Source organism: Euprymna scolopes, chromosome 24 (assembly GCF_053919585.1).
Source record: "Euprymna scolopes isolate OS-2025 chromosome 24, ASM5391958v1, whole genome shotgun sequence".
Taxonomy (NCBI): Eukaryota; Metazoa; Mollusca; class Cephalopoda; order Sepiida; family Sepiolidae; genus Euprymna; species Euprymna scolopes.
Window position 1 is genome coordinate 38,954,338 of NC_136505.1, and position 25,856 is coordinate 38,980,193.

At 35.2% G+C, this 25,856-nt stretch overlaps 1 protein-coding gene across 3 annotated transcripts in view; it reads left to right on the forward strand.

The window, feature by feature from the left end:
- The window catches only part of LOC145246660 (annexin A6-like), a 143,609-nt gene that overhangs the window by 22,521 nt on the left and 95,232 nt on the right, over positions 1-25,856 (forward strand). For all 3 annotated transcript variants that reach the window (XM_080108371.1, XM_080108369.1, XM_080108370.1), the window contains exons 4-8: positions 680-815; positions 9,595-9,691; positions 15,943-16,109; positions 21,471-21,660; positions 22,453-22,556. In XM_080108371.1, coding sequence (XP_079964497.1) covers positions 680-815; positions 9,595-9,691; positions 15,943-16,109; positions 21,471-21,660; positions 22,453-22,556 — 694 coding nt within the window. The remainder of the gene's footprint in view (positions 1-679; positions 816-9,594; positions 9,692-15,942; positions 16,110-21,470; positions 21,661-22,452; positions 22,557-25,856) is intronic.

Below are 25,856 nucleotides of genomic sequence, written 5' to 3' on the forward strand. Positions count from 1 at the left end.
AAGCGACCATTTGTGCTGCAGAATTTATTTGTCTACATAGACACCACCATTTTCAATGTACTTTTGCCAGGAATTCAATGACACATATCTGTTTCTGACGCACATCTATGATAGGGGTTGTTTTTTTTAGAATCTCAGACCGTCAATATTTACAACAGAGGGATAAAACTTTCAAGAGTCATCATAACAATGCAATTTGCAATCCTCCAGATTCATTTGGTTGAAATAAAAAATAGGGAGCATTACTTTTGGAACACCTTCGTGTACATATATATATATATAGCAAAAATGGTAATTAGTAAAAACCTGAACTCAATACTATTGCAGAGCAAATATATATTTTTTATTATTACCGTTTTATCTGCTTAGTTACACATGTTTCGGTTACCAAATCGTATCAACGATTCAGTAACTTTGTCAGACTTGAACAGAAGACTTCTGTTGAAGTCTGACAAAGTTACAGGATCGTTGATATGATTCAGTAACCGAAACATGTGTAACTAAGCAGATAAAACGGTGTATATATATATATATATATATATATATATATATATATGGAGTAGAATAATGATTTTAAAGAGTGTTTTTATAATTATATCTTATTGCAGTTCTATTCTCAACCCAGTTTCATGTTTATATCTATTTAATTTCTACAAACGTCTTAAATTTCCTCTACTAGAGACAGTCTTCAGGAGAGTGCTATTGTTACAAGAACCTTAATCGTAGATGATGCTGATCAGCTTATCACGCAGAAGACTACAACCAGCAATTACTATGATGAACCGGAAGTGCAATTGTCATATTCTCAATCACAGGTCAGTTTAATTTCTTGATTCTTTCAATTCCATGGCTTTGCCGTACTTTTTCTACAAAAAGGATGCTTATGCAGTAGAACCCCGGGATACAGTGGCCCTAGAATACGTGTTTTTCAGGTTACGATGTGGAATACAATGTATTTATGACCCCTGGTTACGATATTTGCCTCACCTTACAGTGTTAGTTATGATGTTATTTGATTATATACATGTGTATTATATACTATACTGTATTTGGTTACTAATTTTTAATGCTGTATCCCGGGGTTCTACTATACGTCTAAAAGCACATATGAAAATTGCATTTCCAAATAATAAACTATTTTTATACTTTTAAGCAATTGATGGGAATTCATAGGCATTGCAACATACCGTATATACTTTCTAGGGAGACGACATAGAGGGGAGGTAACTTATACATAGGTAACGATTTTGGAAATGTTGTTAAAGAGTGACTCGGTGTTCGATCATAACATAGAAAATGCCATTTTGTTTGTGCACTCAGCATACACCGGTAATCCTAGTAATTAATCGCACTCCATTTGAAACCTGCTGCAGTGTGTTTGCCAGCATGTAAGCACATGCACGGTTTTTCAGTGGGAGGTTTAATAATAATTGGAATAGCTCTCGCAATGTTTATTCTCTGGATGTTGCTAAGTTCGATATGATGTATGCAGTGATGATGACGTTTTTTTAGTAGGTTAGGAAATGTAGTGTTTACGATATGTCGTTCTTCTCTCAGTTCAACTATTTAATGAAACCACTTAATGACATTTAACACATGCGTTCACATTATTACGGTATATTACTGTTTATGCGTTTACGTTATTATGGTATGTGACATAAATTATGTGTAAAAACAGTAAGTGTGCTTTGAATCTACAACATTTCATTGATCAGAATGTCTGATTAGCAACATTTGCATTTGTTGCATGTAAGTATGCAGTTGCTTGGTTCTATATATGAAAATCAAATAAACCAAACTTGCGTAAATGTATATATTATCGCTAGTGGATGCTAAAAAAACTGTAGGAGTGAACCTAAGTGACCTCAGGCCACATACTACTACCATGAAGAAAAGACATTGTTTCTTTAATCCTCTCTTTCTCTAAAAGAACTCAACTAACCAAGATACCCCAAAATCTATTCCCTTTTCTCTTCTGTTGCTGTTGCTGCTCGCTCACCCCACACACTCTCTCTCTCTCTCTCTCTCTCTCTCTCTCTCTCTCTCTCTCTCTCTCTTTCTCTTTGACCGATGATTGACCTAAAAAGGATTGGACAGTCAGTCTCCAGGTTTCTACGTTGTCACACATGTCCTGTGAAGAGCAGACACAGAATTCTAAAAGTATGTAAAAACTAAGAAAATAAAATATTCCTCTCAAGCTAATATTTGTATCCACTTTGTCAGTTATAACAACCAATAAACAAATATTACAAAACAATTTATCATACGTCTTACAAAAAAACACCAAAAAGAAAATTATCTGTGCAAGAAAGAGCCATGAGACGGACCATTTAACTTGTCTAGAATCTACAGTCGACTTATACACAGGTAATACCTAAAATGACACAATTTTTGGTCTTAAAATGCACATCAACTTATACACAAGATCGACTTATACACAAGTATATATGGTATTTTATATACTTATCAGGCAAAAATAAGTATCCTCACTAAAAATTAGGAAAAATTATTCCATAGAATTTTAATTAAAAGAAAAAAAAATAATTTAATCATAAAATTCAGTTTTATCATATCATTGTAATTTTGAAGAGTTATGTAAAACAGGGGAGATAAATTAGTTTGCCATTTCAGCAGCCCTCTCTTCCCTATGTTAAAAATGGCTTCCTAAATGATAAGGTTACTATTTAGAAAGCCAATCTTAACATGTGGAGAGGAGATTGGGCTTTCCCATTATCTGGGAGTATTACCGCTTAGGAGACTTACCTCCCCTGTTTTATGTAACTCTTCACAGCTGTGTTATTACTAAATCATGCAAAATATGTTAAAATAATGTAAAATTTGCTAGACAGCTTTACTTATTGGTTAAAAGTTTCATGTCATAATCTTTTTCAAGATTTTCTTTTCATATTCATAGCTTTGTTTATTCAAGAAATACCATTTTTCGTTATTTTCTTTTTTTAGTTCAAATATGCCTTAAATAAATTCCCAGACATTTTTGTACAGACTCTTGAAAATTGAATATGTTATTGCTATACATCTTATGAGATGACTGACCAAGTTTATGGTTTCAACTTCAAATGAACAGCTTCAGCAGGAATTGGAATGCACTCTACTAAAATCTAATTCTCATAGCTTGTGAATTTCAAATATGCAATCTGGACGTGAGGGTGCTTTAGAAGAACGATATGCAATAAAATGTTGTTTTAAACTTGAAAAACGATACCACCAAAACGTCTCGAAGCCTTCAGACTGCTTTTGAACAACTTGCATGAATTGAGGATTAGTTTTGGAGTAGCATAAGTGATTCAGGGAAGGCAGGAAGTTTGTGAGGGATGATGAGAGGTGTGGGAGGAGTAAGTCAGCACGCCCGAGTTGATTGGCCAAATAAAGAATTTCATGCATAAGGACTGTTGTGTTTCTATAGAGACAATAAGTGCATAGTTTGATGTAATTGTGGAAACTGTACACACAATTATTCATGAGGAACTGAAGATGCAGAAAATTTGTAAAGTTTGTCCCAAGAGTGCTCAGGGAAGATCAGACAGAAAGCCGTTGCCATGATAGCAGGGAGATGGTTAAGCTGGTCAATTCAGATCCCACGGTTCTTGATGCTCTGGTGACCTGCGATGAAAGCTGGGTCTACTGCAATGACCTAGAGATCAAGAGACAGAGTTTCCAGTGAAAGCATGCTTGCTCTCCCAGACCCAAAAAGGCCAGACAGAGCAAATCCACTCAAAAACTTATGATGATCCCCTTTTTTTTTTTGTTTTGACAGCACGGGCATGATCTACATGTATTGAGTTCCAACTAGATAGACAATCAGCAAGGAATGCTATGTTGAGGTTTTAAGGGAGTTCAGAAAGAGGCCAGCACTCTTTAAATCGGGTTAGTGGCATTTCCACAAAACCAATGCATCAGTCCACAACTTCATCCTTGTCACAGACTATTTGACCAAGATGGGCATCAAGACAGTTCCTCACCCTCCCGATAGTCAAGACTTTGCTTCCTGTGACTTTTGGTTATTTCCTAAGCTCAAGGAAAACCTTAAAGGTTGTCATTATGAGACAATTGAGGAAATGAAAGAGGCTGTGATGAGAGTCATTGACACAGTCACATAAAGACTTCCATAGGGCCTTCGAAAAGTTGTTGCAATGGTACAACAAGTGCATTACAGCTGGAGGAGATTACTTTGTGGGGACTAGAGTTTCACGTGTGTACTATCAATATAAGTATCCATAAGAAAAAATCTGGAAACTTATTGAAAGCATCTCGTACATGGTGAAAAGACAAATTGTTCAAGACATTGTTTTGTCTGACTTGTTGAAAATCTGAATTTCATTTCCATTTAATATATTCATAGAAAATATCTTTTAAAGTTTTCTTTTCAAATGGCAAATATAAGCCATATGATCTATATATCTATAAAGTGAAATTGTCTGTGTGTGTGTGTGTGTGTATATATATATTTCCGTACCAAACTACTCTGTCAATTTTCAGTCTAGATTTTACATAAGGGGTATTGAAATTTGGGAAAATCTTTTTAATCGGTTTTCAGCAAGAAATTTGGCTCTCAAGGGGTCAAAGTACAATGATTTGTACCATTGAAAACTCTATGAAACTCCTCCGCCAATTTTGAGTCTAAACACTTGAAATTTTAGATGTTGATTACTTGGACATAGATAAAAAAAATTTATTTTGATTTAAGTCCAAAATAGTAAATGTTAAGGGGTTAAAATTGGGGTCAAAGTTAAAAAAAAATTTTGACCTCTGCGGTTTCTATCAAATTACTCAGCCAATTTTTCGTCTAAACATTTGAAATTTTACATAAAGTGTATTCAGACATAGGGCAAGCTTTTTATTCGATTTTTGGCCAAAAATTTGCCTGCCAAGAAGTAAAATTTTAAAAAATTTTACTTTTGCGATCTCGAGCAAACTATTCAGTCAATTTTGGGTCTAAACATTTGAAATTTTACATAAAAGGTATTCAGACATGCAGCAAACTTTTTAATCAATTTTTGGGCGAAATTTTGGTTGCCAAGAGGTCAAAGTTGAAAGAGTTGACTTTTGCAGACTACCAAACTCCTCTGCCAATTTTGGGTCTAAACACTTGAAATTTTAGATGTAGGTTACCTAGACATGAATCAAACTTTTTAATATATATATACATATTCACATAAAGTTATGAACAGTACATAGGGCACGAGCAAAGCCGGGCTGAACTGCTAGTCTATATATATAAAAGCGAAAATGTATGTATGTATGTATGTGTGTATGTTTGTGTGTCTGCTAAAAACTTTCGACAAACTGAACAAAAATTGACAAACTTGGTCTCATATGAAAGCCCCATCCTTCGCCCGACAAATATCAAAAAATTGGCTAAAGACGTTAATTTTTTCACCCTGAAATCAACACTTTTCTACGGAGGGGGGGGGGTCAGAAAAAACCGTCCTCTCATAACAAGATCAGTTCTACGCATGCATCAGACGATATCATAACCTGATTTAGTTTAAATATTTGAAGAACTGACACAATTTCATGTAAGTCGTGTTAGCTCAGTTGGTTAGAGCGTTGGGTCATTATCTAAACGTTTTGGGTTCGAATCATGGTGTAAGATGTCTTTTGTTTTTTCGATTTTTTAAATTTTAATATTGAAGCAGGGTTATTTAAGCCATTTTTCACGTAACGTTCGTTTTTCTGTATTTTTTTTTACTTCGCTTATTCTTAGGTTTTCATTAACACCCCCCACCCCCGACGACCACACACACTCAAAAACACCCGTGTACCCACCGATTTTTTAAATTTTAATATTGAAACAGGCTTATTTAAGCCATTTTTCACGTGGTTTTTTTTGGGGGGGGGGTATTTTTCAGAAGTTTTAACGTTCGTTTTTCTGTTTTTTTTTACTTTGCTTATTCTTAGGTTTTCATTTAACACCTCCCACCCCCGCTTGACCACACACACCTCCAAACACTCGGGCAACACCAGGTACCCCCCTCCCCCCGCTAAGCAGGGTTTTTTAACGTTCGTTTTTCTGTTTTTTTTTACTTCGCTTATTCTTAGGTTTTCATTAACACCCCCACCCCCGCGCGACCACACACCAAAAAACACCCTGGCAACGCCGGGTACCCCTCGCCAGTATACTATAAAAGAGAATGAGTGTTTACAACTAAAAAGATATCTGCCGACTGGAAATCTTGTCTCTTTTTTGTTTTATCTTTTTTTTTCAATTTTCTTATTTTGTTCAAGATGGGGATGGGGCATCTTATCGGATGCAAAACATTCCCCTGCTATCTCATACATCTTTTTAAGATTTTAGCCTTTAAGTGCAATTGTTTGAATCTCTCTTGCACTTGGTCCTCTGGGTATATTTGCCAGATAGTTTTTGAAATTCTTTTTCATGAATTCAGTTGCTCGTATAATTGCTGGAATCATGGAGATCTTCCTAAGATTCCAGTTTCTTTTCATATCATACATTAATCCTTGGTATTCGTTATCTTTTCCCTCTCAGTTCTGTTTAATCGAGCATAATTGGGGGACACTAACTTTTACTAAGGTTGCTTTTTTGCCCGTCTCATCACTATATCACTATGTCAGATTTAATAGCTCCATTTTCTAGATGTGTAGGAATTGCATAATCATAGTGAATGGTGTATGACTTATTTCCAGCTGTTCTATTTGGTATAAGTTCCTAGGACTTGTTAAATTTGATATTCAACTTTTTACAGATGGCCTCTCAAATGTTACATCACTCGGCCTGTTATAGGTATGGCCTTGGTAAGGATGCAAAAATAACTGCATAAATCATAGTTTATTTCATAATTGGATACACAGAGATGCCTTTTTAGTCATCAACTGCAAGTTTTGCCTTGGCACAAAAACCAACAAAATGTAGGCCATTGTTGAGATGGCTTGTTCTCTTTTGATTAAGGTATGTCTCTGATTCTGTACAGTTCTAGGAGGTTCACTTTTCCAGGAAAACTTTGATGGGAAAAATACCACATTTGGCAAACGCCTTACCAGAATTCTGAAAAACATTTTTAAATCTAAAATAATCTTAAGAATCAATAGAATACTGCCTGTAATGGTTGCCGTGTGGGAGTCTGTAGTGATTTATGTGTTGTGCAATTTACAACTGCATCTCTCCTGAACTGGCATTGCTTAAGCTGTGGGTTTTCCCTTGGCCCCAAAGTTAACAAAATGTAAGCCACTTTTGAGATGGCTTGTTCTCTGACTGAGGTATATATCTGGTCCTGTACAGTTCTAGGAAGTCCAGCCTCCCAGGCTTTGCCTTCACCCTTTGAGAAGAGGTTAGTTTATTGTTACTCACCTGCAGTGCCCTTACTGGAAAATGCAGATATTTTTTGTATGCCAAAGTGGTCTTCCTCTAGGACGCTACTTTTCAAATCTAATTTTGCAACCCTTGTGTCACATCATCCTGCCGTGAAATGGAGATAAATAATTTCATGATTGGATACTTAAGCAACAGCAAAGATTAAAACTATTTTAGAAAATTAAAATTTTGCAAACTTTAGTTATTACCTATTATTATTTTTTTTTTTGTTTATTACTTTCAGACATTGTTTCCACTATTGTTTATTTCTTAAAAGGGACATAACTCTGTCAAAAAATAACTGAAGTTGACTTTAATTAGTTTGGAACTCTTCATTATCATACAGAAATATTATAGTGCAATAAGGTAACATCATAAGTTACTGCCCTTGTTAAAGATTATTTCCCTTGGATGAGACCACACCAATGTAGAGATAACTATAAATAGTTATCAATGTTTATACAAAACTATTTTGAGCTGTATAAGCTTTGGCAATCATACTACAAATGAAAGCAGCAACAGCAGAAACATTACGATTCCAATGAACCATCACCACGATTTTTAATGTGTGTTTATTTCTAAGCTTAGTGCTGATTTCTCAAAAATTAGGAACATCAACACCTACCATCTTGTATGACACATTATGTTGGCAAATAAACGTAATGTAATTGAAAAATTATTGAAAATTCCTTCTAATATTATCTTTATTCTTTTATATGTTAACTCGTGTCCACAGTGTTTCCCACAAACTGCATTGATATAGCCTTCATACACAACTCCTTTAACTTCCTTTCTGGCTTACCCAATCAGAAGCCATTTTTCAGGCAAATTGAGTACACTACCAAAATAAAGGCAGTGCCAATTAGAATCTCCTTTGTTCCAACCAGGAAACCTAACAGTGAGCTGACTTATCCACAGCACGTCTTTCAATGCCCAAACTTCTCTCTTGGGGTGCAAAAAATTCCTCCCCATTTTGACAAGAAGCTTCAACCAATGATCTAACATGACTACTTCCACCATGCACATGTGGATTTAATATAAAACACACACATAGACGCAGCCAAATGTCTGCATGCCCAATCTTATTAGCAGATGGCCTTTACACTGCCTCTCACAACAAAGTATGTAAATACCTCCATTGGAAGATCTGTGGAAAGACTCAACTTGACAAATCAACAAACAACTGGGAACATGAACAAGCACTGATAAAATCAAACAGAAAAGTGACCATGTTCAATGACAAAGGCATAAAGGCGGGCAGATACAAGACCATCAAACCAGATATTGTAATATGGAACAAGCCCGAAAGAATCGTGCTCATTATCGATGTCACAGTCCCAAATGATTTTGACCTTAATAGAGCTGAACGGGAAAAAATAACAAAATATCAGGACCTAAAAAATGATCTAAAAATGACATGGTCTCTGAAAGAAATGAACATTACCGGTTGTGATAGAAGCAAATGGCTTAATAAAAAAGAATCTTCAGAAATACTTATAAGCAATCCCTGGAAAACCAAGCTGTAATGAAATACAAATAGCAGCCATAAAGGGAATAGCATCTATTCTTAAAAGAACCCTCGGATATAAATTTAAATCATAACGGAATCAAGTGTTAGCTCCAAGAGGGAGTCCCTTGATCTCTTAAAACTTACTGATGTAAAATAAATTTAAAAAAAAACTGAATTCAACATACATATGCAGACAAACATTCTTCATATATAAACATCTTACTTTTTCTCACATAATGGACATCTTTCTTTTATGCATGAAGATTTTTCTCTTTCCTACTAACACAACATTTATTTAACACTGCATGAAATTTGTAACCTTTAATCTTTGTCAATACTCATGAATGTATTCCATTACTAACAACCTTTTTTTTTTTCATTTCTTCCTTTATTTACATGTTAACAAAGACGACCCAATAAAGTTGTTTGAATAAGAATTTATCCACTTATTCTACAAAGCTATATTATTTTCCCATACTTTTATTACATATAGTCTTTATTGTTTCACAATTTATTTTTTATTGTTAAATCATTATCTTATAGTCTCCCAGGCAATGCCAGGAAACAGGTCCTGCTAATTTATATATATATGATAATGCATTAGACTTGTTGCCTGATCCTGATTAAAATCATACCAAAGTATTAAGTATCATGCAAAATATAAATTCATATTAAAAGCATGCTATAAATTGCAATGCACGCACTTTCATGAAAAAATAAATGCCTTCTTTTTGTTTGTGTTTTTACTTTTCAGTGTCATTCTCCTTTCCGCCAGTCTGTTTCTGAGCCATCAAATTTGAAGCAAGCCTGGTCTTCACCTGCATACCTTAATATTCCGGACACACCGAAAGGTTTGGATCTTGGTTGTCGACATTTTATTTAACACAACTACTTTTACTTAGCACTACACAATTCTCTAACTACTGTCTCTAATCAATATACTAAAAGTGATCATATGTGTGTGCAGTTCACGTCAATAATCTCTGATACAAATTTATTGCTAGGGTATAAAAAGGGAGGCTTAATCGTGATAATAACTGATAATAATAATAATAAAGTAAAGGAATAATAATAACATATGCAAATTTATTTTTATGAGTATAGAAAAGGAGTGGCTTAATTTTGATAATAACTGATAATTATAAAGAATGTGAAGAATAATAATGTACACAAATTTATTTTTATAAGCAAAGTAAAGAGGGCTTAATCTTAATCTTAATAATAATTTCACTTTTAATGGGCGCAAAAACATATTCCCTTGTTCTTAATATTTATGTAACCAAGATATCAGGCTGACAAGAAAGTTCTTGCGTTTTTTATCTTTTAAATTTAGATGAACATATCTCGGCTCAAACAAAAATTTATTAATCGAAATAAGCACTATCAGAATCAACACACTTTTGCCAATGCAAAACAAGTGTATTCATGCCAGGAATGTAAAAAATCTTGTGTTCTGGTGGCGATGAAGTCACTGAAGGAATTTTTGATATCGCTTAGGTTTTTGAAGTATTTCTCACACAGAAAGTTTACAAGATGCTTGAAAAAGTGGTAATCTTTAGTTGAGAGGTCTGGAGAATATAGTAGATGAGGCAGAGTTTCATAGCCTAATTCGTTCAACTTCTGCAGGGTCGCTTTAGCAACATGCGGTCGAGTATTGTCGTGAAGGAAAATTGGGCCTAATGCTGGGTGTTGTTGTCACAGTTTCTGATGCATTTTTTTCATTTGTTGATAGAACCCATCGCCGTAATGGTTTTGCTTGCATTCAAAAAATTGTGATGGATGAAACTGATGACAAGACTACCAAACAGTCAATATGACCTTCTTTTGAAGCAACAGTTGTCGTAAAGAACCCATTTTTCACCGCAAGTTACAACCAAGTCGAGAAATGGGTCATTCTTGTTGCATAAAAGAAGAGAAGATGACACTTCATAAGAAGCAAATTCCATGAAAAAAAAAAAATCAGTACCTTTTTTTTTTTTTTTACAAAGGCATCACCACATTATCAAGGCCAAGAGGCCACTCAAGGATAAGGGTTAAAGAGTGTACAGTAGAAATTGGACATTATAATAATCATTAGTAATGAAAATTTGGTAAAGTTGATAACTTATATGGAACGGCTCATCAAGAACTTATTTACATTAGACTTGAAGACAACCATATTGTAGTCAGCCGGAAAGCAGGAAAACGGAAGACAATTCCACAGGCGTGCAGTTCTAAGAAAAAAGCTTTGTTCATGGAATCTACGTTTAGGTTTAGGCACAGATAAAGAGTGGGGGGAATTATTGATAGTGTTTACAGCTAGACGAGTGTTTCTTGTGAAAGTTTGGCGAGGGGGGACCATAGATTGAAGCTCATTCGAACACTTTCCATGAAAATAACGATACATCAGAGACAAACTCGCAACATCTCTTCTGTGAGATAAAGGTTGCAAGGAAGAGAAAAGGACATCTCCTACGAGGCTACGAAGTCTATTTTGAACTCTATCAAGGCAGGACAAGTCCTTTCTAGCAGCTCCTGCCCAGATGTGGCAACAGTATTCCATCCTTGGACGTACCTGGCTCTTATATAGATAGAGAATAGTATCAGCAGTGAGATATCTACCGGATCGATAGAAAGATCCCACCATTTTTCCAGCGGCCTTGGCAACAGATTTGATGTACGTGTTCCATTTAAGATCAGGAGTAATGGTCAAGCCAAGAAGTTTGTCAAAACTTGAGGCCTCCTGAAGACGAGAGCCATTCATTTCAATTGATGTCAGATGTGGATCAGAATGCTGATGATGTAAAGAGAGAAGCTTGGTTTTAGATGCATTAAAAGTAACCAGCCATTCTTTACCCCATTGTACTACGTGCTCAAGATCAGAGGAGAGAGAATTGGAGAGAACTTGGTCGTTTACTGTCTTAGATGTGCTACCATAAATGGTAGTGTCGTCAGCATAGATGTCTACAAATGATGTAAGGATGTGATTTGGAAGATCATTAATGTAGATCAGGAAAAGAGTTGGGCCCAGGATGGACCCCTGAGGGACACCGGCATTAATACTGTGAGCTTCTGATTTTTGCCCCTCAACTACTACTCTTATGAACCTATCAGAAAGAAATGATTTAATAATTGAGAAGACATTTCCAGTAATACCATAGCTAGAGATCTTATGAAGTAAACCTTTATGCCATACCCTATCAAAGGCCTTAGATATGTCAAGAGCAATTGCCCTAGAAAGGTTGCCTCCGTCGAGAGATTTGTAATCCTATGAGATATAACTGTAAGCACATCTGCTGTAGATCTAGCAGAACGGAAACCATATTGAGTGTCACTAAGAAGTTTATTTTTGTTGAGATGGTTGATTACTTCTGTATTTAACACAGATTCCAGCAACTTACTCATGACGCACAGGAGACTTATTGGCCTGTACTGAGAGGGTGATGAGCGATCACCTGAATTCTTAAATACAGGGCATACTGATGAAATTTTCCAGGGAGATGGGAAACTATTCTCCTTAAGACAACGTTTAAACAGTTTTGTAAGTATGGGCGCTAGTTCAGGTTGAAGTTTTTTGAGTACTATAATTGGAATACCGTCAGGGCCAGTTGCTTTACTGGAATCAAGGTTTTTGATTAGCTTGGCAACATCACGTACAGATATACATATATCACATAGCGTGTTTTCTGATACAGGAGGAAATATTGGGAGTTGGCAGCCTTGATCGCAAAGGGTAGAATTAGCTGCAAAGTTCTTGACAAAGAGTTTGGCTTTGACTGATGCTGACGAGATTACCTCAGGTCCATTGATAATAGTTGGGATGGAGCACACGCTTCTGTTCATGATTCTGTTTGCTATTTGCCAAAACTGGTGGGAACCAAGCCGCTGCTCAGCTACTTTGGACTTAACAGATTGAGCATACAACTCTCTTGCATTCTTTATTACTTTCTTACAATGGTTGCTGGCAGTCCTGAAAACGGCTTTAGTTTTCATACATCTATTACGTTGGAAACAGTGGAAAAAGTGATTTCTGTGCGCAATAGCAGCAGCACATTCTGGAGAAAACCATGGCTGGCTGTTAGGTTTTTGCTGAAACTTTTTCGAGGGTATGAAACGGTCAATACCTACAATTAACCATTCCATCAGGTCTATTACTATAGAGGACACATCCTTTTTAAACATGGAATGCAGAGGTAGATCAGATATAAATGTACGGAAGCTATCCCAGTCAGCCTTAGTGTATCGATATACTGTACGATGGAGAGGTATGTCTGGGGACTTATTACATTTCATTTTTATCTTAATTGATACAACAGAGTGGTTGGAAGAGCCAAGAGGCGACAGAACAGAAACTGAACATAGTTCAGGGCAAGTTGTGAGAAAAAGGTCTAGTAGGCTCGCATACTGGCCATCATTGTCGGGCACACGGGTGGGTTCCTGAACAATCTGAGTGAGGTCATAGGCAATGGAGAAATCATGACAGAACCTTCCCTCATCATCGGTCTTGTTAGAGTGGGTCAACCATTCGACGTTGTGAACATTGAAGTCACCACATACGTGAATGTTAGCTGAAGGATAAGCAGATAAGACTTGGTCAATTTTCTTAGATATGCTTTGAAAGATAGTAACTCCGCTGTTATGGGGGCGATAGAGAGTAAATATAAATGCCATAGTGTGAGCTAAAGCAACCCGGAAGCACATATAGGGTAAGTTAGGATCTTCCCGGGAGATGTCCCTACCACATGGAAAGTTATCCCTAATATAGGCACAAATTCCATGCCCATGGCGATCTTGGGGGTCAGATTTAGAAGTTAAGTTAGAGTATCCTTTAATTGCGAACTCTTCTAGGGAAATAGCCTGTCCAATACCAGTTTCACTTAAAAATAAAAGGTCTGGTTTAGTCTCCTGTAATTGGGTTTCAACCTCTGGAAGGTTAGAACGTAGACCCCTGATGTTGGAGAAGGAGACATGGTAGTAGGGGTCTACGTTGGAAGTTGGAGAACCGGGTTTAATCGTGTATTTTTTCTTGACTATTGTCATGATGAATTTTTGGAATTTGTGGACTAGGTCGTCAGATTTACTTAGAGCAGGACAGAGAGGGGAAACTAAGAGAGAAAAAGAAACGAAGAAATTTTTTTTATTTTTTTTTTTTTGTAGCTAATGAAAAGGTAAAGCCGTAACAAATACCCACTAGTATGGCATCGAGAGGCCCCACCAAAGATTAAAAAGTTTAAATTAAAACAGATTATAACATTTCTGTATTTGTAGTTCTATGGAAATTCTAGTTAGGGTTAGGCTTCAGGTAAGATTAAGGTTAAATTTGGATTAGGGTCATTTTTTTTTTTAATGAAAGAAGGTATGGTTCATAGAAGTTAGTCTTAGTGAGGCGGAAATGGGGGTTCATTTGGCTGTTGTTTCTGGCAAATGTAGGGGACAAATGCATGTCTCAAAAATTGCTTTCAAAAATAATGTAGGGGATGGGGGAGTGAAATGTAACTATATGACTGCAGATTGTATCGAAAATGTCTTTGTCTTCATGATTTTATCGCCGCAAAAATTGTTGATCTTTGTGAAAAATACCTCTTTCTTGCAAAAATCGAATATCTCCTGCCTTGTCTCTCATAATAATATTAGACATTAAATAACTCAAAAGATCTGATACAATTGAGTGTTATAAAATTTGACTTATCTCTATATCTATATAGTTATGTTTTTTTCTCGGTCTGACATTGATATTAAAAGTCTACTTTTTCTATTGCTATTTAATTGCTTCCTCACGAAAGCAAAATGTGACACAAGGTCGTTTTAAATGTGGGGGAAAACCAGCTCTCCAAACAGGAGCACTCTGGTGGTAGTCAAAAATAAAAATTGCCTTAGTATAGAAGGGTTTCCCCTCCATTGACTAAGAACAAATTAACTTAAGTGTAGCATCAGAACAGATACTACACTTGGATCTTAGCCGAAGGCCAGAATGTACTTTTTCTATTTAAAAATGATTAAAATGAACTTTTTAATATACTCAGTCATGGATATGTGAGCGACTACATGAAGGTTAACTAATTTGCATGTTCTTTTAAAAAATAAGCATTAATTAATTAATGATTTAATTTCATTATTACGCTGAGTTCTATTTATGCATAGTTTCTACATTCTGCATAATTGCATAGAATTTAAGATGAAAAGGTTCTAGCACATGAAAATGGTTCTCTCTCTCTCTCTCTCTCTCTCTCTCTCTCTATATATATATATATATATATATATATATATATATATATATATATATATATATATATATAACTACTTAATTTACTCACATAAAATTAATATACAAAAGTATAAATTTATGTGTAAACTTTAAGTATTTACTTCAAAAGCACTCAATACGTAGGTAGGGCTAGTTAGTAAGTTATAAAATATATATGGCGATTAAGCTACACTTAATATTCCGCATTTCATCCACTCTAGGACTCTTCAGGCTTATGCGCATAAGCCTGAAGAGTCCTAGAGTGGATGAAATGCAGAATATTCAGTGTAGCTTAATCGCCATATATATTTTATAACTTACTATATATATATATATATATATATATATATATATATATATATATATATATATATATATATATATATATAGCTGATAGAGGGTTAAAATTGAAAAAAAAAAATCATTGACCTTGGCCTGATGTAAGTCAGCTATACATGTTTTTTTCTGCACACGCATTAATTAAAAGTTATAGGTTAAACAACATTATTTTTTGTAGCTTTTGTATGTGTATGGATTTAGCATACAGTAACGGATAAGGCTGGAGGGCTAAGTGTTTTTGTTTCAATTCTAACTGATAGCACACAAGTCATTTTTTTTATTTTTGAAATTATCTCTATATATTAGGTACAATATAATAATCAATAGAGAATTGGCTCTATAATAATAAATATGAAATCTGTATGAATTAAAATATAATATTTAAGTGTATTTTTCGACCGACCAATGCCAGGTTGCCTGCTAGTTATTGCTAAGCTGAGACAATACAAAAAAATGGAGATTTTAATTGCAGTCCTTTTTTTCCTTTGCCATGCCTTATTTCATTGTTTCTCATCATTTTTCCTGTGACATGTTTTCCAGAAGTTCCTGTTAACCCTGATATTCCGTTTTATCCCACCAATTATGCTGGGACACAAATTAATATGTTTGGGACGCCAACTAACAAAATCCCTTTTGGGTTACAAGATTTTCAGACCGGGATGAAGTCACCAACACAGTTTGGATTCATCACAGAACAGATGATTCAGGTTGGTTCTTATATCTAGATTAGCATGGGGCATGTTTGTCTGTCTGTATGCATATTGATCACTTATAGCCCACAAAAGTACTCCACAGAACTGCACTAAATTAGGTATGAAACATCCTTGAAATACCAAATGTATCAAAGAGAGGTGTAAAAATGTTACTACTACTATACTACTACTACTACTACTGCTATAATAATAATAATAATAATAATAATAAATAGACAACATCAAAGCAACAGAAATGAAAGAGAAAATTGGAAAGGAATACTTCAGAAGAAGAAGAAAACTTCTTGAAACTAAACTATACAGTAGAAACCTAATTAAAGATATAAACACATCGGCAGTGCCATTATTAAGATACTCTGTTTATAAGTTGGACCAAAGAACAATTGAGACATTTCAACCAGAAGACCAGGCAACTCATGACTATGCATAATGCACTACACACAAAGGATGATACTGACCGACTATATATGAAAAAGAAAGATGAAGATGGAGGGCTGGTTTGTATAAAAGACTGCATCAATAGCACAAAAAAGAATTAGAAAAATACATGATGCAGAACACTGAAAAAATAATTACTGCAGCAATAGACACTGCAGAAACAAACAAGACAGAAAATTAGGAGATGAGAAATAAGACGAGGAGAGAAAAATGGAAAGAGAAACAGCTACACGGACGATTCATAAGAGTGACAAAAGATGAGACTAACGAAAACACTTGGACATGACGACAAAAAGGAAATGTAAACAGAGAAACTGAATCCCTAATAACAGTTGCACAAAATAATGCAATTAGAAGCAACCACATCAAAGCAAAGATTGACAAGACACACAAAAAAAAGCAGCACATGCAGACTCTGTGGACAGAAAGACAAAACAATAAACACGCAGACAATTGCATCTTGAACACTCAGACAAATGGTACAAGCATAAACCAACAGCGGTACTTGAAAATGAAAGTCACAAAATTCTATGGGATATGTATATACAAATGAATCAACTCATTCAAGAAAGAAGACTGGATGTCATAATAGTTAACAAGAAGGAAAAGTAAATTTTGCCATTCAGCAGACCACAGAGTGAAGATCAAGGAGACAAAGTGGAGCAAATACACTAAACTTGCCAGAGAGCTCAAATAGATCTGGAAAATGAATAAAGTCAAAATAACACCACTAATAGTAGGAGCACGAGGAACAATACCGAAAAACTTTGAAAAGAGAATAGGAGAGATTGGAATCAAAGGGATGGCCGAGAAGATGCAATGGATAAGAACATGAAAACAGCTGAATTATTAAAGAAAACCCTTGAATGTGAAGACTAACACACATGAGCTACAGGCACGAGCTGGCCTGGATACAGAAACTGTTACAGATGTAACACAACAAGGAACATCACATGGAATCATGAAAATTGAAACTGTATAAGTTACCCCCCAACTCTGCGCCTGTGCCTTTTACCCCCCTCTTTTTTTCTCACTAAATAAGTGAGAGTCAAGGAGGATGGAAAGACTGAAGAAAGAGAGCACTAATCAAACCTCCACTGGATGAGTGCAAAGAGGACTGGGACCTAGGGAAGGCTTATTGCCATCTAAATTCCAATGAAGATCAATGAGGAATCAATGGTAAGTGGCTGTTGCGATAATTCAAATTCATTTGCAAAGGTTATCGAAAGAGGTGGAGAGTACTGGAAATCTGGGGAGACTTGTTGTCATTCATACTCCAGAGAACACAAGTTGTTTTCAAAGAGGAATCTTTGATGATGGCTTGTGTGACTACTCCTAGTGAGTAAAAAATAATAGTACTGCTAGTGTAAAAGATTGTGTAGAAGACACAAGAAAAGACTTGGAAAAATATATGACTCAGAATACAGAAAAATTGATTACCAGAGCAAGAGACGCTGTCAAGATGAACAATACAGGAAACGATGAAACCAGAAACAAAAAGACAAGAAAAGTGGAGAGAGAATAAGTATGACAATAGAAGAGAATCACAAAAACACCTAGTTATGGCTGAGAAAAGGGCACATGAACAGAGAAGTAGAATCTCTATTGACAGTTGCACAGAACAATGCAATTAATCATATTAAAGCTAAAATAGATAAAACATAGAAAAACAGTAAATGTAGACTGTGTAGGAAAAGAGAAAAAACGGTAAACCACATAATAAGTGAATGCTGCAAAAGAAATATAAGAACAGACGCGATTGCATGGGGAAAGCAGTACTCTGGGAACTCTACAAACGATTGCACTTTGAACATGCAGACAAATGGTGCCAGCACAAACTGGAGACAATATTGGAAAACAAAAACCACAAAATTCTTTGGGATATGAAGATACAAAACAGATAAACTTATCAAAGCAAGGAGATTGGACATCATAATAATTAACAAGAAAAAAGAAACAGATAAATTTCAGATTTTGCCAGGGTGAACATTGAAGAGAATGAAAAACAAAGTAAATACATGAACTTGCAAGAGAGCTGAAAGGAATATGGAACCTGAAGAAAGACAATATAGTACCAATAATTGTAGGAGCACTAGGAACAGTCCTGTAAAACCTTAAAAAAAAAAACTAGAAGAAATTGGAATCAAATGGAAGACTGAGACTCTACAGCAGATTTTAATGCTGAAAACAGCTGAAATGTTAAGGAAAACACTTGAATGTGGAAACTAATCCATATAAATTGCAAACACAGCTACACGAAAACAACAAAAGTAAAACAAAAAGAGGGAAGCAACACCACATGAAACCAAAAGAACTGAAACTGCAAAAACTCTGATAAGTTGTTCCTCTCAACCGATGCAATGGTTATAAAATGTGATGGAGGATTGAAGGAACAAGGAGATAAAGCACTAACAAGACCTCTACTGGATCAATGCATAGAGTACTGGGACCTTGGGGAGGCTTATTGCCATCTAAATTTCAGTGAAGACCCATGGTCATTACCAGCGATAAATCTATGGTAGGCAGCTGTTGCGATAATGCAAAGTCATTTGCAAAGGTTATCGAAAAAGGTGGAGGGTGCTGAAGACCTGGGAAGGTTTGTGATCGCCCAGATTCCAGGCTATAGACATCTCGGCAAATAACGCAAGACACAGTCACGGACTACCAAATATAGCAACAGCTTATACATAGTCTTACAAACTCACTCACACATAAGTTCACAAACATATGGACAAAAACAACACCATCTTCATCTAAACCATTTCAACTCTTTTCAACTCTTTACTTTTGGTTCATAAATAAAGTTGATATATTTCTGTATAATTAGACTTTATCATTACTTTTGATAATAAATATGTATTGTGCACATAAATCCAAAATATATACACACTGCAACAGTATAATTTATATACTGCTCACTTTTGTGCGTTAAATACCAAAACACATTATAAAATATAATCACACATTTTAATAAAAGTTATAAGCCATATTGCAATATTTTTTAAAGAAGTCTTCCTTTATGACTAGGGCTATTCATACTGCTTTGACTCTCAAGTATATATCCGACACAGTTAGACACAATTAATTAATCGAGAACCACATCAGTCTATATAAAAACGTATAAGATATCAACGGATACACACTCGAGAGTCAAAACAATTGCCCTAGCCCTATTTATTACAAAGAAAATAGCATTAAGTTTGTTACTTTGCAAAAAAAAAATATTTATTTATACAATTGTTTTTGCCCATTTTACAACATACAGTTTTCCTAATAAATAACAAAGAGAGAACTTGAATACCTTCGGAAGAAAGTTTAAATGTTTACAAGAGAGTGCTTGAATGCCTACTGGGGAGAGCTTAAATGCTTATGGGAGAAAACTTGAATGCCTAGAGGAGAAATACCTTCTGGAGAGTGCTTGAATGCCTACAAGAGAGAACTTGAATGCCTACTAGACAGTACTCTTGAGTGTCTAAGGTCTCTCTATGCAGGAGTTTGTCAGGAAAACCAGGCATGAGGATAATTTTCCCCACAAGTAAACCCTGACTAAATATTTTAGATTACATAGTATTTGCAACCCAAATAAGATCTCCTTAATATGGCTAACCCATGCCGGCTTTTACGAAGAATAGTGGACCTTCTCTGAGTTATGTTATTTCAAATAACAGCATGACTAGATGAATTCTTGTCATGGAATCCTAGAGACCACAAGGAAGATATTTCCATAACATATTGAAATGGTCAATTGGGGGAGAGAAAAATTATGTTCCCAATTTCTTTACTAATTCATTTCTGGAGAGATAAAGGAGAACTTTAATGGAACGTTCGAATATCTATGTGTCATATAAAAATCAAGTGTTAGCCACAGGAAAGGGGGCCCCCTTGAATTTTGAGAACTTCAACTGAAATAAAATGAAACAAGTGATAAAGTCAAGATATGTTTTCAAAAGTGAATACAAACAAAAACTACATTCCCGTCGTCTAGACTCTTTTCTTCTTAACTCTTTAATTTTGGTTGTTGCATCTACATGTAAATAAAATTGATGTAATCATGTATAGATAGACTTTTATTTGTTTATTTATTTATTTGCGGATTGTTATCCTCATCTCCGTAGTTTTTTTTTTATTTATTTATTTTTTTTTTACAAGGGTGTCACCACTTATCAAGGCCCAGAGGCCACTCGAGGATAAGGGTTAATAGGTATACATTAGTCATTGTGATTTTAGCATAGTAAACAGTGGGAATTTTGAAACTTGGATTACTTAGGGGGACGATTCAATTAGAACTTGTTCACATTGGACTATTTCTTTTCTTTTTTTTTTTTTTTTTCATAGGTATCAACTCATTATCAAGGCCAAGAGTCCACTCAAGGATAAGGGTCAAAGAGTGTACAGTAGAAATTGGACAATATAACATTTCACGTTTCAGGCGACTATTCCTCTAATCTGCTTTGGATAGGATTGAAGCCGTTACCTTCAGACAGTGCTAGAACCATAGAGACTCAACGCCTCTATTCACTAAACACCTGAAGAAGATCAGAGGAATAGTTGGTCGATGCGTGATGAATAGGGCTGTGACAACAGCATATTCTTTTCATTGTTTTGACTCTCAAGTATATATCCGACATAGACTCAATTAACCAACCGAGAACCACATCACTTTATATAAAAACATATAAAATATTAACTGATATATACACAAGAGTCAAAACAATGAAAAGAATATTCTGTTGTCACAGCCCTAGTGATGAAACAACAACATCTATGAAGATGAGTGTGCTAATAAAGAAATAAATATACAAATTACTCATCTCAAAGGATTCCAATTAAAAAATAATAAATAATAGACTTTATCATTAATTTTGATATTGCTTTATTCCTTTACACTCTAAAACTTTACATTCTGTCCCGTTTTAGGGTCTCTCTCCTCAATCCAAGCCAGTGACAATTGGAGATATAAGAAAACTTTTAGAAGAAAACCAAAGGTTTGATAATCGCACAAAAGCCCCCTCTCTGGCATTGCCAGAACCACCACCTCCGAGAATTGAAGCTACAAAACAGCCGATTCCCAAAGAATTACCTCTGCAAAGTATCAGTCCTGGAAACGGTAAGAAAAAATGTTTTGGCTTTTAAATGATTCTGAATTAAAAAAACAAAAAAAAACAAACAAACTATATATATTTTGTTTGTCTAGCTAAACATAGGATGCTAGAGGTCAACAACGACGAGGGGGATCACGGCCAGTCATAAACAATGTAGAAGGCGACCATGAAAGAGAAACCAACGCATAAACGCCCTGTGCAGTGGGGCTTTTATTATTTGATTTGGTTATTTGATCGCTCATTAGCAAAAACGCACATGTGCAAACGTATGTGTTTACGCAAAAGATTAAATGTGACAGAATTATGTTTTTTATATGTTTTTGAGATCTTACAAATCTTTAATGTTGTCTCCTTACATATCAGAAGTTAGAAGACTATCAGGCATGCACATTGTTGTGGCACTTAGTTTGGGTCAGTTGGGCTGACCCTTTCCAACAAGTTCACCAGACACTGGTTAACCAGGCACACTGGTCTAAGACTGCTTCCATTATGAGTGCAAGCCATTCGGCGTTCCAACAGCGGACCCCCTTAAAGATGAGGGCCTAGAATCAGTTCAGCATCCTGCTTCACTACCCTGAGACAGGTTTTGAGTTGGTCACTGTGACGTTTCTTTCAGCTTAATGGTGGTGCACATTGAGATACTGAAAATGATAAAGAACGCTTCATAAAAACTAAGACAGTTTGACTCTGGCGATGATTGAAACCACGCGACTATTTCATTTTTATTTTTTTCCTTTTATCTTTGCTGAGTTTTCGAAATTACAACGTCAATTTCATAAGTCTCTTTATTGTTTCAGGTGACGTTAAAGCTCAACTTATGCACATTTCTTCTCATTTGCTTCAATATGCAAAAACAGACAAAAACTTTGCTATGGCTGTTGCGGGACCACAAATTGGAAAAGTAAGTTTAGATATCGGTACTTAGTATTTTATATTCATTCTCTTAAAAACTTCTGTCTTTGAGATGTTATTATTATTTTTATATTATTATTAAGCATATGATGACAAGAACGATACAAACAAAGATAAACTTTAGACTGATTACAAGAATCAATAACTTATTATTATTCTGACTAGCTGGCTGCCCGGCGTTGCCCAGTCATACAATACGCTTAAACATGATATTTTAATTTATGCAGATTGTGTATGTATTATTATAGAATTAATCTTCTATTGATTATTATATATTGCAAGGAATAATTTTCCCAGTAGACTAACTCGCAAAAAATTTTTTAAAAATAATGAGAATGTCGTCTAACAATTATGTCTGTGTTTGTTTACAATATCACATCAACTGATATCTAGGCTTGACAATGAATGCCCTGGAAAAGTCACTTCTGATTAATGTTTAGTTTTAAAATATGCAAACAAAGAAATGATTTGCGGCGATTTTAAATGGTACTTCTTCTTTTATCATAAATTGAACTCATTAATAAGAAAAAAATTAAAATAAAATGGTGAGGTACACCCAGGCTTTAACAGGGGATCGTTCGGTCTGTAGTCGAATGCTCTAATACTAAGCTGTATGTCCAGATTATAATAAATCTGTTTGGGTTTTTTTAAAAAGAAATGATTTGCTGAAATTTTATTATTTCCTTTGCTGGTGTAACGTAAAATATTTCTCTGTAAAAATTATTCTTTTATCTAGAAGAGAGAAAAGCTATTTTTAAGATCGGATTTTTTTGATTTTCAATACTTATCAGATGAATTTCTGTACAAAACATATCTAAGAACACTGCCAGACATATAAATTAGCTTTGTGTGAAATTTGCAAAAGATAGGCTCGGAACCTATGAGGAAGAAACACACACACACACACACACACACACACACATACACTCACACGATCATGCACACACACACACACACACACACATACACTCACACGATCATGCACACACACACACACACACACACACATGTACGCGCACACACACATGCATGCATACACACACATGCATGCATGCACACACACGCACACATGCACACACACATGCATGCATACACACACATGCATGCATGCACACACACGCACACGTGCACACACACACACACACACACACACACAAAGAAAGTGACTTTTATATAATAGTAGATATAAAATTGGAAGAAAATTTATTACAAAGAGATTTTTTCAATCAAAATTGAGTATTTTACTGAAATCGTTTGCTTTTGATTTTCTGCTTTAATTTACTTTTTTGTTGTTATTGCTGAATTCTATATTACAATTTTCATGTTCTGTAATTTTCAAGTTGTTTTTCTTCTTTTATTACGTTATTTATTTATTTACACCATCTCTCTTACTTGCCTTCTCTTGATTGGCTCGATTTCTGCTCCTCTAATTCCCGCTTCCCACCATCTAAAACATTCAATATGTATACAAGCAATCAGGTAAGATTATCCCTTTCCATTGGCTACTACACAGAAATGTATTGGAAGGCATTGTTCTGTTCCTTGGATTGCTCCATTTGTTGGATATCTAGGCTGTGTGTACCGAGAAATAATTTTGACAAAAGCGTACATCTGGCAAAATGCAAAGAACAATAAACTAATTATCAAATGTACCAAAAGGTCATGTGAATAAAAATTATGAACCTGGAATATGCATCTGCTGTGAATAAGCAACAAACTTGATCAATTGTCAAAAAGAAGATAAGTTAAAAGTATGATGTTTGAAAGGTTATTTTTGGTAAAAGGTTACACAGGTGTAATCAAAGTCAGGTCAATCCAGTGAAACACGAATGGCAGAATAAAATGCCTTTTGGGATGTGGCTATAGTGGCAATACTGTCTTCAAGGAGTGTTTCAGGTGAACACAAATGGTCATATAATAACAACTAAAAGTATATCATTTGTTAGTTGATGATTTGGACCCCAAGAAGAATTAACCCGTTGAATTCCCATGTATGCACCCTTCTCCTAACAACCAATCATCCATACCCTTCGCCAACAATAAAGATATGTTGTTATATTTTTATATATCAATGTGTCCTTGTTCATTTAAACACAACAAAAATACAACATATTTGCCCTTGGTCCTTAGGATCAAGTATTCTTATAATGTTTAGTATTTAGCAAGGTAGTTCTCTGGGAACAAGAATTAATTTAGACATAGAAAATTCTGGATCTAGGCCTGTAAGATCGTTAAATAAAAGAAATCCTGACTTTATTTGGTCTTGGATTGTTTTTTGTTTAAGGGATTTTCTTTTTCTCTTTTTTCTTTTTTTGTTAGGAGAGAGTGGAAATTTTATTTCCACCATTTTCTTTTCCTTTCTCTTATTCTGTCTTCTTTTCCCCCTTGCTCTGAGTTATTTCTATTTCATCGTCTTTAACAACATGTGATCCTGTTTGGCTCACTGATGGGACAAGTCACTTGTTTTTCCGCTCAATGGTGGACAATTCGAATTACAAACCAGTTACTGACATGTCATCTTGGTGTTAACACCGGTTAAATATGTCTAAGTTACCTGACACATTTTGTCGAGGTCTTGGGCAAAGAAAAAGAGACCAGAAAGCTTAGTTGCTGGAAGTATGTCTTAGCAGAAAGATGGGTTAAATATGTCTAAGTTACCTGACATATTTATCGAGGTTTGGGGCAAGAAAAAAGAGACTAGCAAGGAGGTATCAAGTATCATTTTTGGAGCCTTTGATATGACTTAATCTCAATCAAAGATTGGACCCAGATTTAGTTAATAATAAAGACAACAAAAGGAAGTCTCATTTTAACATTTTATAAACAACTTTATTTGTCATTTTCGTTAGTAGCGTCAGTAGAGGAGAGAAACGTGTTAGTAGGTTGAAGTGTTCTTGTGTAAAAATGGATTTAATATATTGCCAGCTGATTGAAGAAGAGAATAGTTCAGTTTACACGTGTTTGTAGCCAGTAGTTGTCGAGACAAAGGAAACTGGTTAAAGGAGAAAAGGAAAGGTATTCAGTGTGTTTACATGTTCTCGTGGATGTGGGTGTGTCAGTGTATCGATGAAAGCAGTTCTGTAGCATGATAAATAAAGTTCGTGTGGATACTGCATGCGGAAACAAATGGGAGTTAGAAGGTCGCCAAGTTAGCTTGTTGTATTCACGTTCAGCCTGGGGCCAAAAGCCCAGGCTAATGTTTGCTGCCAGCTGAAGCCAGTGAGAAAAAAGAGAGAGGTTTGTAATTTCGCCTTTTATGTATTCAGTCACGTGATTGAGAGCTGGCTTG